General features: G+C 40.2%; 1 protein-coding gene across 1 annotated transcript in view; it reads left to right on the top strand.

Moving 5' to 3' along the window:
• Positions 1 to 17,459, top strand: part of LOC148030022 (SEC14 cytosolic factor family protein / phosphoglyceride transfer family protein) — a 132,715-nt gene that overhangs the window by 52,209 nt on the left and 63,047 nt on the right. The window contains exons 3-4 of the mRNA XM_087686286.1: positions 14,609 to 14,704; positions 15,505 to 15,761. Coding sequence (XP_087542412.1) covers positions 14,609 to 14,704; positions 15,505 to 15,761 — 353 coding nt within the window. The remainder of the gene's footprint in view (positions 1 to 14,608; positions 14,705 to 15,504; positions 15,762 to 17,459) is intronic.

The raw sequence follows: 17,459 nt of genomic DNA on the forward strand, positions 1-17,459 counted from the left end.
TCACACTTAGCCAATAAGGGCCCCAAAAAGAACAAACAACAAATCAATTCTGCTAAGGTAAATTTGCATTATCTTAGTGAAGATTTCTCTTCTTCTAGCAGTGACTATTCCTACTCTTATTCCTATTTTGATAGTGAGTCAAACAGTGATATTGATACCTCCTGGTATATTGCTGACACAAGTTTTGCATCTCAGGCAGAATCCCAATCTGAATCTGAGGCTACTTCTGTCTCTACTAGCTCAGACTCAGAATCAAATGTTTCTGATGACTATACTATTCATTCTGATACTTTTGTGCCGGTAAATGCCTATTATGTCCATTTCTCTGGGTATAAAGAAAAATTGTTTCTTGGAGCTACTTCTTCTATAGGTGCAAGATCTTCTTCTCATAGACATAAGGGAAAGCGAAAACAGTGTGAATCAGATTCTGATGATTCCTCTACTAATACTGGTTTTTCTGATAAAAAGGCTAAGGAGAAAGTATGGCATGAATTTTTTTACTAATCCTTATGACCTACCCAAACTAGGTACTTTAAGCTCAAAAGCTTAAGGCAAGGCTAATATGTTCATACCTCACAATTTTGAGTAAATGCATCACCCTAGGACAATAACACAATTGCTCCAATCCTTGTCAGCTACAACTTCTTCTACTAAAAAAGAAGATATTGAAATGCTACAAGCTTTTGTTGAAATGCAACAAGAGGTACACTCATTGTGTAAAGTTTTCAAGAGACTTTTTAGAGGACAAAAACAATTGGCACAGGGAACCACAACTATTCTACAAGAACTTCAAAGTTCCTCTACAGAGATTCCTGTCAAACTTGTCAATCAAATCAGATCGACTAAAGAAAACGCACATAAGATAAATGCTTTAAATACTAGTGGTCCTATCCCTATGATTGGTGTTCAGATTCCTGAATCTTGAGTGGTCTGCTGGTACTAGTGAGGTAATGGGTCTCATGGAGGGGGACTTGAGAGCTGTTGTGTTTGTAAGAAGATTAGGAGTGGGTGGTAGACTTGGCTCAGAAGGTAGGATCTCATGCAGTGTGAGCGGAGGTGAGGATATAGAGTCCAAGACAGAAAATTGTATGATATTCCTCTCATCAAAGATGACAATCCTCCTAATGATCACTTTGTTCGTCTGAGAATCGAACAAACAATAGGCTTTTGCTTCGGAAGAATAGTCCATGAAGATCAAGAGATTTGCTGGAGGGGACATTTTTGCTATCTTGTCTTTCGGATTGTATGTATAAGCATGACTACCGAAGACTCTGAAGTGAGAAACAGCATGTCGAGAGCTAAAAGATGCCTCGTATGGAGTCTTTTTAGGGATTGCCGTAGTTGGACATGGGTTAAGGATGTGCAACGAAGTGTTAACATTCTCAACCCAAAGGCATTCAGGGAGCTCTGTTGCGAACAACATAGGGCATGCCATATTCATGACTGTTCGATTCCTACGCCCTATGACTGCATTCTGTGTAGGGGAGTTGTTAGAGGTGAGTTGGCGTGCAATGCCCTGCTCATGTAGAGACTTAGAGAACTCATGGGAGGTAAACTCACCACCAAAATCACTTCTCATAGTACCCACACGACAACCAGTTTGGTTATGAACTAGTAGCACCCAAGCATTGAAATAAGTGAACTCATCTATCTGTTGCTCGAGGAAGTACACCCATATGTACCTAGAGAAACCATCCACTATAAAAAAGAAGTACAATATGCAATTCAAGGCGGTAGTGGATGTGGGACCACAAAGACCTACATGAATGAGCCTAAGGGGTTCCTTAGCTCGGATGGTCGACTGTTGAGGGAAGGGTGTATGATGTTGTTTACCTAGCTAACATGCTTTAGAGACCTCATGAGATAGTTTTAGGCATGAAAGGTCCTCAACCATCCCTTGACATGATAGCTCATAAAGAGAGTCGTAGCTAAGATGTCCTAAGCGAAAATGCCAAAGACTCTTAGAGTCCTTAGATTCTTGTGTGGTGGCAAAGGCCTAGAAGCGATGGAACTTTGAATCATTGGCACTTGACTCGGTAAGAAAATGGGTCATGTGGTATAAAAGCCATTCGGTTGTGCCTTGCTGCAAGCAATCACTAAACTAGTTTGAGAGTCTAGGACCTCGAATATGGTCACTGTGAAGAAAACTGCTCGCCCCAATTGGCAAAGTTGTTGAATGGACAAGTAGTTTACCCCAACTTGGGGGACATGATAGACATCATCCAACGAAGCTAGATCCAAGCCTTGGTCAATAGGAAAATTGATGCGACCTTGGGCTTGAATCTTGATCGAGGAGCTATTTCCTATATGGATTTTTCTAGCTGTAGGGGCTCCGGAAATGAAAATGCTCCTATAGGAGTTATGTAATGGGTAGCTCCACTATCCATATGCCAAACAGGTGCTAATGTGCTTGGCTGTGACGAGTGGGCCTCTGCAGACACCTTGTTGGGAGGCCACCTTGTTGGGAGGCAACTCGGAGATGAGAACAAGACTTAATGTCCCTAAGGAGACTGTGTGTTTTTGCAAACGAGTCTCTCTGGAGCTGAGTAGTTCACCAACTATATTGGTTGACCGGTGGCAATGTGGGTTTGGCCTTGCCACTAACCCTGTTGTGGCCACCACCCTACTTCCCTTGTTGGGGGTTACCGGATTGGAGTGCAGGGGTCTAATTCTTGAATTCTGCCATCTAGGTTCAAGACTAGATTGTGTGGTTCCTTGGGATTCACTACCTTGTTTTGATTTTGATTTGAATTTTGTTTGCCCTTGCCTTGCGGCCCCTTTTAAGAAGATGCAACGAGAGCCTCCTCTATTGAGGACATGCTATGAAATTGATTGATTGTGCATAACGCAACAACTGACTTTGAAACTTATGAAATGTGGACACCTGAGGCTGTGAAATCACTTGTTGCACAAAATGGAAATATTTTCTTAGTAGCTTGTTAAGGAACAAGGTAACGCAATCGTTGGAGGACTTAGGAGCCCTAGTGGTTGAGAACTCAATGAGGAGACGCCGATACTTAGCCAACTTGACTTTCAAGTCATCCTTGTTTGTGATTTTAAACTTTTGGAGCTCATGATCCAAATTGATGCGATTGGTCCTATCTCTAGCCGCATAGTAGTTAGGTAAGTGTGCCCAATGCTCAGATACTAAGTCAAAATGTTGAAGCTTAGAGAGAAAGTTAGACAATAAGCCTTGCATAAGCTCGCGATAACAGTGGAGGCGTTAAGAGTTGAAGACATATCTCATCAAGTTCGACCAAGTGGTATAGTTTGAATTGTTGAAAGGGGTCTTATCATTAAAGGGTTCGGCATCCTTGAGGTGCTCTTGGGCTTCTCCCATCCACTTCCTTGATCTTATCCACTACTTCCAATTGGTGCCTCAGGTTGAGATACTCCCTAATCTTGGCACTCTCCTTTTCTGCCGTCTTAGGAGCAGATGTTTTCCCCAAGGGTACAAATGACACGATTGCCAAACTAGTGGAAGATTTTTCCTAGGGCACTAGGCATCAGGATGATATATGCCTTGGGTGACTACAAGTCCATAATGTGATGGGTTCTTAGTGTTGTCCTTCTAGACCCTCCACCTCTTCCCCTGCCTAACGCATAATTGGCACCAGTCTGAAATCCATCAAGATGGGGTTACCCTCCTCATCCTCATAAGCGACGTAGGGGTTCACGTATGCTCCATCCTCATTTGGCTCCTCTACGTAATGTATTAGAGCATCACTCATTGGGTGGGCTACAATGGGTCGAGGTGGTCTAGGTATCCCTATAGGATTGATGTCCATCCGATGGATGAATCGCTTTGAGTCATCTGGTGCTGGGAGAGCCAATGGAACTCCCCTCCCAAAGTTCGGTTTCCTATTCTCCCTAGGTAGTACAGTTAAAAGCATGCTTGGTGGATGAGGAGCTAGAACCATGAGGTGTCTGCGAAGGTGGATAGGTTGGGTAGGGTGGAGGATAAGATGGTGGTTGTGGTGGTGCATAAGTAGTGGAGGTATCAAAACGGACATAGATCCATATGATACTGTAGGTGGAGATGGAGGCATTGAGATACGATAGCCCTGTTCAAATGTCGGTCGAGGCACAACATAATGACTGGATGATCCACTAGGTAATGCCATCGAGGCAAATTGATGTACGAAACGATATACACTCAAGTATGTCTAGGATGCATTCTAAACAGATAACACGAAAGTGTGTGTGTGGGGGGAAAGTGTGTGTGTGGGGGGTCCAACCTCCATTACTGGTACACCACCCAGAAATGGGTATGTAGAGGTTCTAAAGGCTGTGTTTATAAGTGTGCAAAAGCCCCCAGTGTGGTGTGTGGTGGTAAATATGGTGTACTTTCCAGACAACAGGGCAATTGCATTTATGATTAATCAGAGTAGGCAACAATCATTTTCAGGGGTTTTTTTGATGTGGAAATTCAGAATTTTCTCTATCCTAAGCATTCTCTCACCTTCTTAAGTCCATTCTCTAATTATCTCAGCAAATCTCAGCATTTCCAAGCCAAATTTGGCGGACAGCAAATGAATTTCTATTGTAAACCCTAATTCACATAAGAAATTAGGGTTTAGCAGCCACCTTGGGACTGGTGCTAGTTGTTAGAGGCATTGTACATTGAAATCAACATCTCGAACTCAACGAATTGCGAGGGATTTCAGATTCCAGTCCATCCCATTTGATTTGGGGCAGCATTTGGCTAGTTAGGGGTCCAATTTGTACAAGTCCTGGGTGAAGATCAAGGGGAAAGTGCCCAAAAAGGTCGCTGATCGTTTGTGACAAAAAGGGGCTTTTCGATCAGCGGAGGAGATCAAGAAATCTCAATTGTACTTCATCCAATTGCAATACAAGTTAAAGAAATACCGCAAGGGGCGCCCATTTTGGGGCCAACGTGTCCAAGAATGTTATGGTAAAGTGTGCATTTCAATTTCGTTGAATTTATTAATTGCTATAATTAAGTGCTTGATCAAGTTTTACCACCCTCTCCGAGAAGGAAGGCTGGTTTCATGGTTCCATTGCCCTGATACCATTCAATCCTTTGAGTTTGTGGACCCAAGGCACCTGATTGCAAGCCAAAAGCTTTGTGTGAGTGCTGATTTTGTACTTAGCTAAGTAATTACAGCAAGATGTCATCATATAGTGAGATGGAGTCAAGCAATGATGATGCCTCTTAGTATGGACATTCACATGGGGAAGAAGGAAATGCAATGCTTGATCTTGGACAAGGCTCAAATGATGGACAACAAGCTGAAACGGTGTTGTTGGACAAGATGTAGGGCCTTCAAGGCAAAATGAGATTGGTGACCAGCAAGGGGAAGAGGAATTTGATGACCAATTCAAGAATTGAATGGACACAACAGCAAGTCTCTTGCTGAATTGGCAAAGAATGCTTAGTTTGTTCGATTTTTGAATGCTCTTACGAAAGATAGCAAGGGTAAGAATAAGTCATTTTCTACATCTTCGAGATAGCAATGTGAACCGAAGATAGTGCCAAAGCTTTTGCTTGAAGCTCCCAAGGAAGCCAATGAAGAGAAACAATTGGTAGATATGTGGTAAGGTGTGCAAATGCAAGGCCATCATGATAGTGCCAATCCAATGGGTTTTGGACAACTGGGTACACATTCAATGATGGGGCAGCCAATATACTTTTATGGTAGCACGATTTTTCATACAATGGTTGGATAAGAACGGCATATGGGAATGTATTGCACAACTCCTTATGCTATGTAGCAACCTATGCATAGTGTGCAATGCCCAATGTATTTGGGTATGGTTGGTCATATGTATCACTCTATGTATGGAAGCATAGGTTTGATGGTTGGGACACAAAGTGGCATGTTTGGGAATGCATTTGTATCCCCGATTTCTAATGGGGCTCAAGGGATGAGTGCTAGTCATGTAAATGCTTCCTTTGGTCTTGGTCATGATGTAAATACAACAAATGTACCCTTTTTGTAGCAACTAGTGTATGACAAGTTGACTCCCTAAGGGGCAGCAAAAGCATAGCAACTAAGAAACACGTTTCTTTTAGTTTGAAACTTACGAAACATTTCCTTAAGTACAAAACGTTTTCAAGAGTAAAAAAATGTGGATTTTTTGTTTGTTTGTTGGTGAGGACCCAAAACATGGTTTTTTTGATAAAAACTAATAGGCAATGTTAAATATGATGATGATGATGTGTAATGACTTGCGAGGGCTCAAGATTTTGGATGAGAGACTGAATTTTTTTGTGATTTTGTTTAGTTATTGGACTTTGTCAATCTAGTATCTATTCTTGTCTTGAGAGTTGATTATTATACGACTTTAGTCTCATTTATGAGTTATTTATAATATATTATGATTCATTCTTGATTTTGACATTTTGTCAGATTGTTCTGAAATGAGAATCATGATGTTGCAACTTGACTCAGTCCATATTGTAGATATGGACTCTGAAATGAGAATCATGATGTTGCAACTTGACTTAGTCCATATTGTAGATATACTATTTACATGTTTATTTCAATTCTCTTTGTATGATATATATGAATCATAATGTTCGAGTTTTAAACCATAGTATAGCTTTAACTTTGACATAAGTGACAAGTTAATAATGGATCATGGATATGTAACGTATTATTCTCAATTGACTCTATTATGATTTAAGCTCAATTGGCCATTCTTTGTTTAAGAGAGAGTTCCATAGAGGTTTAGAACTTATTTTCCTAGTTAAAACTATTAAAAATCCCAATATAAATTTCTAAATATTTTTGACATTTTTGGCTGCTATGAGCAAAAGACTACGATGAGGGTGGAATTTGAGTCCTTTAGTTGTGCACAAGATAGACTGAAAGCTTTGGCTTGGGAAACTTCACTGAATCTTCTGAGATTTAGAAGGCTGTCACTTTCTTGAAGGGAAATGCATTGTAGTTGTGATCCATGTTCTTAATGCAAGGAAGAGCACTGTCAACATGGGTATAATTAAAGCAAATTTTTGGATTGAATTGATTGACAAGCACTTTTGAGGTGGACATCATGATAGCTTGGAGTAAGCTTGATGCAAAGGAATGCAAGAATTCATAGTAATACAATAAGAGATGCATTGCTGCCCATCACTTCTTATTGTCCGATACCCCTTCATGATCAAGTGGAAAAGTATGTATGTGGGTTGCCTAAAGGAATTAGGGATTTTTACATAAATCCACCATGCCTAGCATATCTTAGCTCATAGAGAATGTTTCTATAGCCGATGCTTTGCTATGTGGAAAAGATTCAGGCTTCCAAGAGAGTGGGGAGAAGCCAATTAAGAAGTTGTCAAAGTTTGAGAAAAGGGGAAGATCTGAAAATTAGCTTGAAAGGTGACTAAAACAGCAGAAAAAGGGTTGGAAACCACTTCCATGATGTAGGGAATTAATGGTTGTAAATAAATGCTTTGTTTGTGAACAGGAGGGTCACATTGCTAAGGATTGTGCCAATAGGTAGCAAGTTGGAAAATTGGAAAATTAGGGGGATCCCAAGGGTAGGAAGCCTAAAATATCAGTTGGATTAGTGCTATATATATATATTTTGGATGATCAATCCAATGATGATGTTACGGAGTTATGCAGAGCATGGGGCAAAATTAGAGATTAGCATGCTTTTGATTTTCTTTGATAATGAAGTAAGGGCTAACTTCATCTCTACAGATTTGGCAATCCATCTAGGCTTCAGAGAGGATGAGATGGGACCCATGGGGGAAGGTGGTATGGTATGCAAGGGCCATGTAGAGCCTATCACATCCCTCATTGGAAAGCTTCGATTGCACATTTAAGAATATGTGGACAATGAGGAGTTCTTTATTGCTCCACTTGAGGCTTGTGATATCTTACTTAGTATACCATTGTGCCATCGTATGTATGTAGTGATTGAGTCACATGCTAAAGTGATTACTATTTGCTATAAAGGCAAGACGCATACACTTGATGCAAAGTTGAAAGGGAAATTTGTCCTTGTTGTGTCGGGTGTTGCCATTTCAAAAATAATGAAACATCGCCTTTCAGAGTTTGATTTTTACTAAGGATAAAATTGATAATGAGAATGTTGGGAACATGTCAAAGTTAGAGAAGAATCACATCTCATTTCTAAAAATTATGCTACTTGTTTCTCCAAGTTATTTTTAGGGAAGCTACTGCTTCAAAGGCTTGAAGATCATGGCATAGATATTATCCTTGGAAGTAGCCCACCTAATAAGCCACCCTACAGAGTCAGTAGAGCCAAACAGGAGGAGATTATGAGCCAAGTAAACGAGTTGTTAAAAAAAAGGCTACTTCAAGCCAACTCTTTAGCGTTTTGTTCTCTAGTGCTTTTTGGTATTGAAAAAGAATGGTTCATGGCGTATGTGCATTGACTATCATGCTTTGAATAAAATGACGATAAAGAATTAGTTTCCGATCCCTCGAATCGATGATGTTATGGATATATTGTAGGGGGCAACCATATTCAGTTGTATAGATTTGAAAAGTGGGTATCATCAATTATGCAGTAGACTGGAGGATGTATCTAAAGATCGCTTTTAAGACATCTTTTAGATTGTAGGAGTTTTTGTTATATCTTTTGGACTTACGAATGCTTTTTCACTTTTAATTGGATGATGGATTGCATCTTCAGATCACATAAAGGATTTGTGGGCACCTTCTTTGATGACATGATTGTCTACTCAAAGAATGAGGTAGAGCATCGAAAGCATTTAGACATTGTGCTCAATGAACTGCGTAAACACAAGGTGGTCATTAATGACAAAAAAAGCAAAATCTTTTTGTATGAAATCCACTTTTTGGGGCATATTGTATTGGTTGATGATATTTATATGGACCCTTCAAAGGTTGAGCCAATACGCTCATAGCCACCATTGACAAATTTGGGTTCATGTTCCTATTACAGGAAGTATATATGCGGTTTTGCTAAAATTGTATCTCCATTGCATGCTTTGCAAAGAAGAATGTGTGATTTAGATGGACGCTGGTGGAAATTTCAGCGTTTGATAAGTTAAAAGAAAAGATGACTATTGATCCGGTGCTTGTGTTACCCGATCCAAGGAAGTCATTTGTGATTCAGTGTGATGCATGTGGAAACACATTGGGGCTATTCTAATGTAGGATGACCGAGTTGTGGCTTATGAGAGCCATTTTCTACACGGTGCAGAGAGGAATTTCTAGGCCTATGTGTAAGAGCTCTTGGCTGTAATTCATGCATTGTCTATATGGAGCATTATTTGTTAGGGATTGATTTTATTGTGCAAATAGATCATCAGACATTGAGGTACTTTTGATGGAGATAAAGTTGTCAAAGAAATATATGAGATGGGCAAAATTTTCTCTCTATGTTTCATTTTCAGATTGTACACATTGACGGTAAAAAGAATGTCGTGGCTTGTGCACTGTCACAGAAGCCTCAGATTTCAGCCATTAGTATGGTTTCTCACATTGAGTTGGATGCCATGAAGGAGCAACGTGCTGTTGATTCAAATTTTACTAATGTTTATGATTAGCGTTGCAATGGCCAGAGACACGAGCGTTTTGTGCTAAGTGATGGAATTTCTGATGATGCATGGACGGCTGTGTATCGCAAAGCAGTTGAGGCCTAGAGTGATCATTGAGAGTCATGCTCTTTCTTATACATGGCATAGAGGGATTGATGCCACTGTCAAATGAGTGGAGCATTTCTTGTATTGGCTAGCTTTGAGGCATGATGGAGAGTAGTTTGTTAGGACATGCATCGTATGTCAGAAAGTGAAGCATGATAGGTAAAAGATGCTGGGTTTGTTGCAACCCTTGCCTTTTCCCGATAGGCGTTGACAGAGTATTACTATGAATGTCATTTTCGAGCTTCCTAAGACACCTACAGGGAATGATAGGATATAAACTATCATTTGCAGATCTAGTAGACATGTCTACTTCATTCTGGTGAGGAAGAAGATAAAGGCTGATCATATGGCACATTTATTTTTGCAGCATATCTTTAAGGGTCATGGTATGCTAGAGTTGATTTAGATGGCCAATTTGTTTTGGAAGGGATTGTTTGAAAATATGGGTACCACATTGAAATTCTCATTGTCCTTTCGTTCGTGAAAAGATGGTCTGTCTGAAGAGGCAAACTCTACAGTGTTGGATCTTTTGAGGTACCATATATCAGACCATAAGACACAATGGGAGTAGTACTTGCCATTGGTACCGAAGGCGATCAAAACTCAAAGGTTTCTCCAAAAGGCTTAAAACATAGCCTTTTCTCCTTCACCAGAAATAAGAACTTGCACCAAACAACAATTTTGCTCCTTCGTGCTTCACTTGTTCATCTTAGCTTTCGAAGGTTGAAAACGTAAACTTTTGTCATGAATAATTCTCGCATTCAGGTCTGCCCATGATCAATCAGTCCTTCTACATTGTTCTAATACCATGTTAGAGTGCAGTGAATGCGGAAGCGTATGGACAATATTAAAGGAAACGAAAACAAGAGAAGAGGGAGAGAGAAAAGAGATTAAAGAACATAGAAATTTGCAGTCAATGAATGCCTAAATGAAGAAGGTAGATATACAAACGAGCTGTCGAAGTATCTCCTCGAATTGATCTCTCTCCACTATATGAAGATACAAGTGATGAAGGCAAGTTGTCAACTGGCAATGAATAGGAGTAAAAAGGGCAATAAAATAATGAAGGTAATGGTCGACCAACACAAACAAGTGTTGACTACTGCAAGAAATAATAAAATACTCAGTGACCAGCCTCTTGCTTGCCATGTGGTAGTGTCGCTTGCTTGACTAATGTGCCCTGTAAATGGTGATTGCATCTGGTGATTGCTTGAAATGGCCAAACTTGACAAGAAAAATGCTTACCTCTACCTGGGAGAACTGATTGTACCAAATGTAGCTTGAGAATACTAGTCCAGAGGATGGCTAGATCTCTAACACCTATATCTTGAGGTTAGCACATGATCAGAGCTACAATGTGGTCTAGGGCCGTTCTCGTAAGGGGGGTGTCTCCTATGTCTTGGAATGATAGTTAGACAATGCTAAATATGATGATGATGATGAGTAATGACTCGTGAGGGCTCAAGACTTTGGATGAGAGATTGACTTTTTTGGGATTTTGTTTAGTTATTGGACTCTGTTAATCTAGTATCTATTATTGTCTTGAGAGTTGATTATTATGCGACTTTAGTCTCATTTATGAGTTATTTATGATGTATTATGATTCATTCAAGATTTTGACATTTTGTAGGTTTGTTTTGAAATGAGAATTATGATGTTGCAACTTGATTGAGTCCATATTGTAAATAGGCTATTTATATGCTTATTTCAATTTTATTTATGTGATATATATGAATCATAATGTTTGAGTTCTAAACCATAGTATAGCTTGTCCAAAGACTAACTTTGACAGATGTGACAAGTCAATAATGGATCATGCATATGTAACGTATTATTCTCGATTGACTCTCATCTATTATTACTCAAGCTCAATTGGCCTTTCTTTCTTTACAAGAGAGTTCCATAGATGTTTGGAACCTCTTTCCCTAGTCAAAACTATAAAAAAATCCCTATATAAAAAAACCTGTGTTTCTTGTTTTACCCCCACTTGAAAGAAACTTACGAAACACATTTCTAACATTTCGTTTCTAAATGCTTCTGACGTTTCTCGCTGCAATGGGTTCCTTTGGGTAGACTGGTCTCTTGTCTTGTATTAGTGATATTCCTTTGAAGCTCTAGGAGGAAAAGCCATAGACGTCGCTGTTTTTCGTATTCCATGACATGGTGGAGAAGCCCTCATGGAAGAGACAATGATATCTTTCTTGTATGTCATAGTACTTTGTACATCTACATACGTAGTGTTCCTATGTCTTAGGCGTTCTGTCATCGAATTGGCAGATCCTATCTTCGGGTGGAATATCTGTCCATTTACTTGTCTTTATCCTGAGCTGATGGGAGGAGGTGCGCATGTGTCCAATAGCAGTCTCCTTGCCGTGGGTGAGGTGCATATCCATATACTGTGGTTGGACAATAAATCCATCCTCAGAGAGATGTAGGAAGTGGCTTTGGTAAAACTCCATCTTTGGTCCTAGAGGGAGAGGCAATCGAATCCAAGTCCTCTCTTTCCCAACTCTTAGGAAATCGGTTCTAATGACTGAATTCAGCTCAGATCGGCTGAGGGGGAGTGTAGGACAGTCTAAGCTATAGTCAAAGGGAAGGTGTTGGTTGATGTCCAATCCATGTAGGCCCATCCAAGTTGCCATTTGTGAGTAACAACATTCCTTCTCACCCATCTCTACTAGCTGTTTGGAGGAGGCTGGAAGACTGCATTGAAAGGGGGAGAAAACAGTTGTCTAAGCGGTCAATTTTCGACCTCCAACAATCAGTTTTAGACCCCAGAATGATCAGACAGGAGCCTTGGAATGAGTTAGGACGGCATTGGACAAATTGGAGAGATTTGACTAACTGTCATGTCCATTGGACGTGGACAAGTAGGCCCGACATTGGTTGGCTCCAAAAGACGTTGGCACCCCTTGCGGTATTTCTTTTCACATTACTTTCATATATTGATCACAATTGAGAAAGGCCGAAGCCTTGAGATTGGGAAGACCGAGTCTAGAACTCAGAACACATCTGAGTTTCTTCAACTGAAATCCCCTGTAATTCCAACAAATTGAGGCTCAATCCCACACAATTCGGAAACACTTGCTGTTCTCTGCAGCCACCAACTCTGAAACTTAATTCTTCCCTTGATTGCTAAATAAAATCATTTTTTGTTGCATGCAAATCAACCCTATTGCAGAGCATCTGATCTCACCTAACCAGCTGTCCATTGACCAAACTTACTACATCAGCAACCTTTGCAAAACACTGAGTCATGCATGTTTATTCGAACGCAGCCATGCAAAACCTAATCCTTGCTGGTTACAGACTTGGGATCAATAAATTCCCAACAGCAACACTGAAGGTCCAAAATAAAAGGCTCAAATCATGGATTTCCTTCACTAAATTGCACATGCATCATGCATAGAGGAGAGAGAAATGAATGAGAGACAAATCTCTGATTTTCACTCACAAAATAGTGATCGGCATCAATTTCCGGTCCAGAATGCTGCCCAAGAACAAGGTGTGTATATTAGATGAGACAACAGCTCTATCGCTTGGCCCAGATGTTGCCACTTGCACCTAAAATGACTCCAGATGCTGTTGCCTACTGCTGAATGCTCCCAATCAGGCCAACTGCTGCTGGTTAATGTTACCGAGTTTCACCTCCAAACAGGTCGCCTTCTGTCTTTGTGGTCCAGATGCTGTGATTTGTCCTAAAACTGATCTCTTCACCTTCAGAACTGCCCAGACTGGCTATCTCCAGCCTTACATGGTTCTTTACATGGATGCATGACAAGTGGCAAACCTGGCCATGCAAAATTCAGCCTCTAAACTGAATTTCCAGCCAATAGTAATTCAATAATTTGAAAACTGCATGGCAATGCCCAAACTTTGTTCATCGCCCAGCCTCAAATTTAAATTCCTAACCTCTTTGAATTTGAAAGTGTTGAAACTTTTCCACAAATTTTAGTCCTAGTCATGAAGTCATTTTCTCGAACCCACACCCATGACACCAATGCCTTTGACCAATATCTGTCAGCAGGCACCATTTACGCCTGTCTCCACAACAACTTTTGCCATTGTTCCCCATTGCTCAAGCCGGGGTTTTCCATCATTGTGACTCAGTCAACTTAATCAATTCATGACCCTGTTGTATACCCCCCTTTTAAAATATTGCAATGACCCTCGGTTTCATAGCAATGATGGAAAGGCATCAGTTACCTCTAGAAATACATGCGACATCACAGTCAAATTACATCTGCAGCTATTGCTTAACCATACTCAAGCCCTCCTCGAAGGCTGGTGATAGGGGAGAGAAGATGGAGGCAACACTAGACCCAAAACCCAAGTCTGGAGCAGGCAGGGCAGCAGCAATGATGATGGTGATGAGCTGATGTGGCAGTGCCCATGATTCCCTTTTATAGAACTTTTTGTTGCAAGTTGTCCTACCAACACTCTGGAAATTCATATTTTGATTTAATTCTATTAGGAATTCTTTTTGGGGCTGTATGAGAGGTAAAGGAATTTAGCCAATGATATGATTTTATTTATCCTGAGGTAGATTGACATCTTGCACATTTAACATTTCTTTTATTCATCTCCCTTTGCAAAAGAGAGGGAGGGAGGGAAGGAATCAAGGAGTTTAATGCCTTGAAAATGCCAAGGTGAGGAAATATGGAAAACAAAACAGTCTTCTCACTTAATGTCAACTCATAGCAATGGATGCTAAAAGCTCAAAATTTACATGGATGGGACATAAAAGTGAGAAATCAATAACTCTTTATGTTCTCTATCTGTATTATATATGAGATAAAAACTACACTAAAGCTTTTAGGGTTGTATGAATACCTGTTATTAAGTACTGAGTGCAGCATTCCTCGACTCTGTCTTTTGTTTCAAGAATTCGAAACTCAAACAGAGTGTCTTCATGCATCTGATGAATCTTGCATTTCTTGTGTATCAACTTGTTATCAGATTTGTGCTTAACTTTATGATACTTGGCTTATACATGTTTAGGGAACCTAGTGATGCTCAAGGGTCTGAAAATGAAGATAATAATCTTCTGATGGTGAAACAAGAGCTTGAGAAAGGTGGAATTACACTACCTGAGAGGTAAATAACTCTATAATTTTCATTTGACCCTATAATTCTTAGTATCATTCTCTGGACTCTTTGCTTTTATATGGCACAGCAGCAGCAGGTGTTTCCAGCTGCTGTCTGTCCCAGGGGCTGGTTTTCAGACTTAATAAAAAGTCCTGTTTGTGGCTGATCTAGCAGATGTCTTGCCCATTTGTACAGTTGCTGTCTTCAATGGTTTGCCAACTTTGGTCTTGCAAACTCCTAAAACTACGAAACATGTTGTGTACCTCTGGAAAAGTGGTTTTAACTCCCTTCTGTTTATAGAAGGAAGATTGTCTCTAAACTAGTTTTTTCGATCTGGAATGTTTTTATTGCCATACATGTGAGGCTTCATTCATGAGATAATTAGGCTTGTTTGCTGCTGCTTCAGCATTGCATTTTATCCTCTTTCCCCTTCGTTGCTATTTTCAAGGCTTCACCAGATTTGGCAAAGCAAACTGATCTTTACTCTAAAATTCAGCTAGCATAAAACTTTCACACCACCTTGTGTGATGAGGCATTTCTCCCACATCACATCACGATTGTTTTTCCGATTTCAAAGCACGATTTCTTGGAGTCATGTCAAATATTGATTTTGACCTCAAAATTTTACTCTCTCAAAATTCAATTGCACATACAATGGGTTCTTAACCCTACACCTGGTTCCAAGAAACTATTTGGATGTCAACTTTTTGCACAATGTTTTTAGAAATGTTTTCTCTCATCTTCTTTAGAAGACATTTTTTTTTTCTGGTTAAAGCGTGCTAGCAAAACATGTACTTCTTGTTTTACAGGATCAGTGATGATGAGCTTGAAAGGTTCCTTGTAGCAGCCAATGGGAATGTGAAAAGGTGTGCTGCTGTTGTAAAGAGAAATGTTCGGTGGCGGGAGTCTTTTTATTTCTTTTCAGCTTATGAACTGGAAAACTGGTCACCTCTTGTTTTTTGGCATGGTTACGATGCTCAGATGAGGCCCTTGCTTGTCATTCGGATTGGTGTAGCCTGTTCTATATTGAATACACATGAACGGCCACGTTTTGTTCAAGCTATATGTAAGTCCTTAGATAAACATATGGCTTACATATGATCTGATTTGAGGATGCCACTGGATTCTTGTATTTCAACTTTTGAGTAGCCTGAGGTGTAATGGTTCATTGCAGGGATGTTGGGTTATGTCTAATAAATTTTTTTCTCATACCTAGCTCAAAGGACAACCTAGATTTAACCATCAACTACAAAGATGCATTAGAAAGCACAATTGAATTTCCTGCTCTATATTGGTGGGTCATTGCAAGGTTGTTTCATTGGTAGTGTTTGTGTTTGGGGTAGGGAGGGTGGAGGTGTAGATGTGGTAATGGACATGCTCCAGCGAGCCTGCCTGTGACCTTGACTGCCTGTGTTGCTGTCCATGGCTTCTGTGCTGCCTTGCATTCATCTAGGCTTCTTGGGCATCAATGTCCACTCTCTGACTGCAATGTGGTCGGATTCTCCTCTGCGTGAGGTGCTCCTTCCCTCCTATAAGTCTCTGCAACAAAGTCATCGCTTTTAAAACAAGCTTCTCATGTTTACCCATTCTCCGTCCTTCAGGTTGATGTTAGGAGGTCTCTTTTGTCCCCATCTCAGAAACAGATTCCCTTTGGCAAATTGATATGGTATAAAGAGAATACTGATATAGCCCATGCTATTAAGCCTCCAGAAGACTCAACAGTACATGCTTAGTATTTGTTTCATGGGACAACCCTATCCTTTGAGTATTGTTAAAGGAAACATTGGGGAGCTGTGGATTGTTCATTTGGTCTTTCTGGGCTTCAGAATTTTACTATGCACTGTGCCTTGATATGAATGTATTTTGTTGGCAGGTTAATATGCAGGGCGTATGCGGTGCAGGTCACTTGTGTCATGCCCTCTCATGAATTTATGGCCTGACATCAAGTTATTATGTGCTCATTTACTCTATCAGGGTATTTACTATGGCTTATGGCAATGACATATATGATCATTTGGATGTGGATTTGGATTCACCTCATCCATCTAGCATCACGTTCGGCTTGCATCCTTTTGCTTTTGTTGCATGTCAGTGCTGTTGGGCTTTGAAACAATTAGATGAAGAAGTGGGATATAAGTTTCTAGGGCCAAACTATTTCTATTGAGAAGATTCTACTTCACAATGATTCTGGCACATCTCACAATGATGATGTCAGAGTCAATAGAAAGGCAAGGGTGGCTGACTTCCCATACTAGCTATTGAACGTGTCTCTAATCTGTTTGATTTCCTGCCCATTGTGGTTGATCAGTCTTTTCCCTTGGGGATTAAATATGTTGGTGTAAGTTCAGTCCATGTAGAAAAGGCCCTTCCCTCTTTGCCTGGCGCTCTAAGCATCATACATAGCAAAGCACCATTTGTATTTGGGGACTCTCCTTTTGGCATCCTGATTAGTCTAACATGTAGGGCTCAAATCTTTTTGCATTTCTTTTCTTCCATAAACTCATGCACAATGAATAGTTCCTTTGGCTTTTAGGTAGCTTCCTAACTCCCTCCATCTTTTTTACCACATCTAGCCACCTAGATGTTAAATATCTACTAGAGGCCAAATTGGACTGTGAGACAAAAGTATTAGTACATCCAAAGCTCAGGGAGGCTAAATATCTTGAGTAAAGAAATGAAAAACATGAACTAAAAAAGAAAAAGGACTAACTATATCCTCAGTCAAAGTAAAAACAATGACCTAACTTCAACACCAGGATGAAAC

The sequence above is a fragment of the Lygodium microphyllum genome, chromosome 10 (genome assembly GCF_053477565.2).
Source record: "Lygodium microphyllum isolate KBCC chromosome 10, Lygodium_microphyllum_v1.1.10, whole genome shotgun sequence".
NCBI lineage: Eukaryota > Viridiplantae > Streptophyta > Polypodiopsida > Schizaeales > Lygodiaceae > Lygodium > Lygodium microphyllum.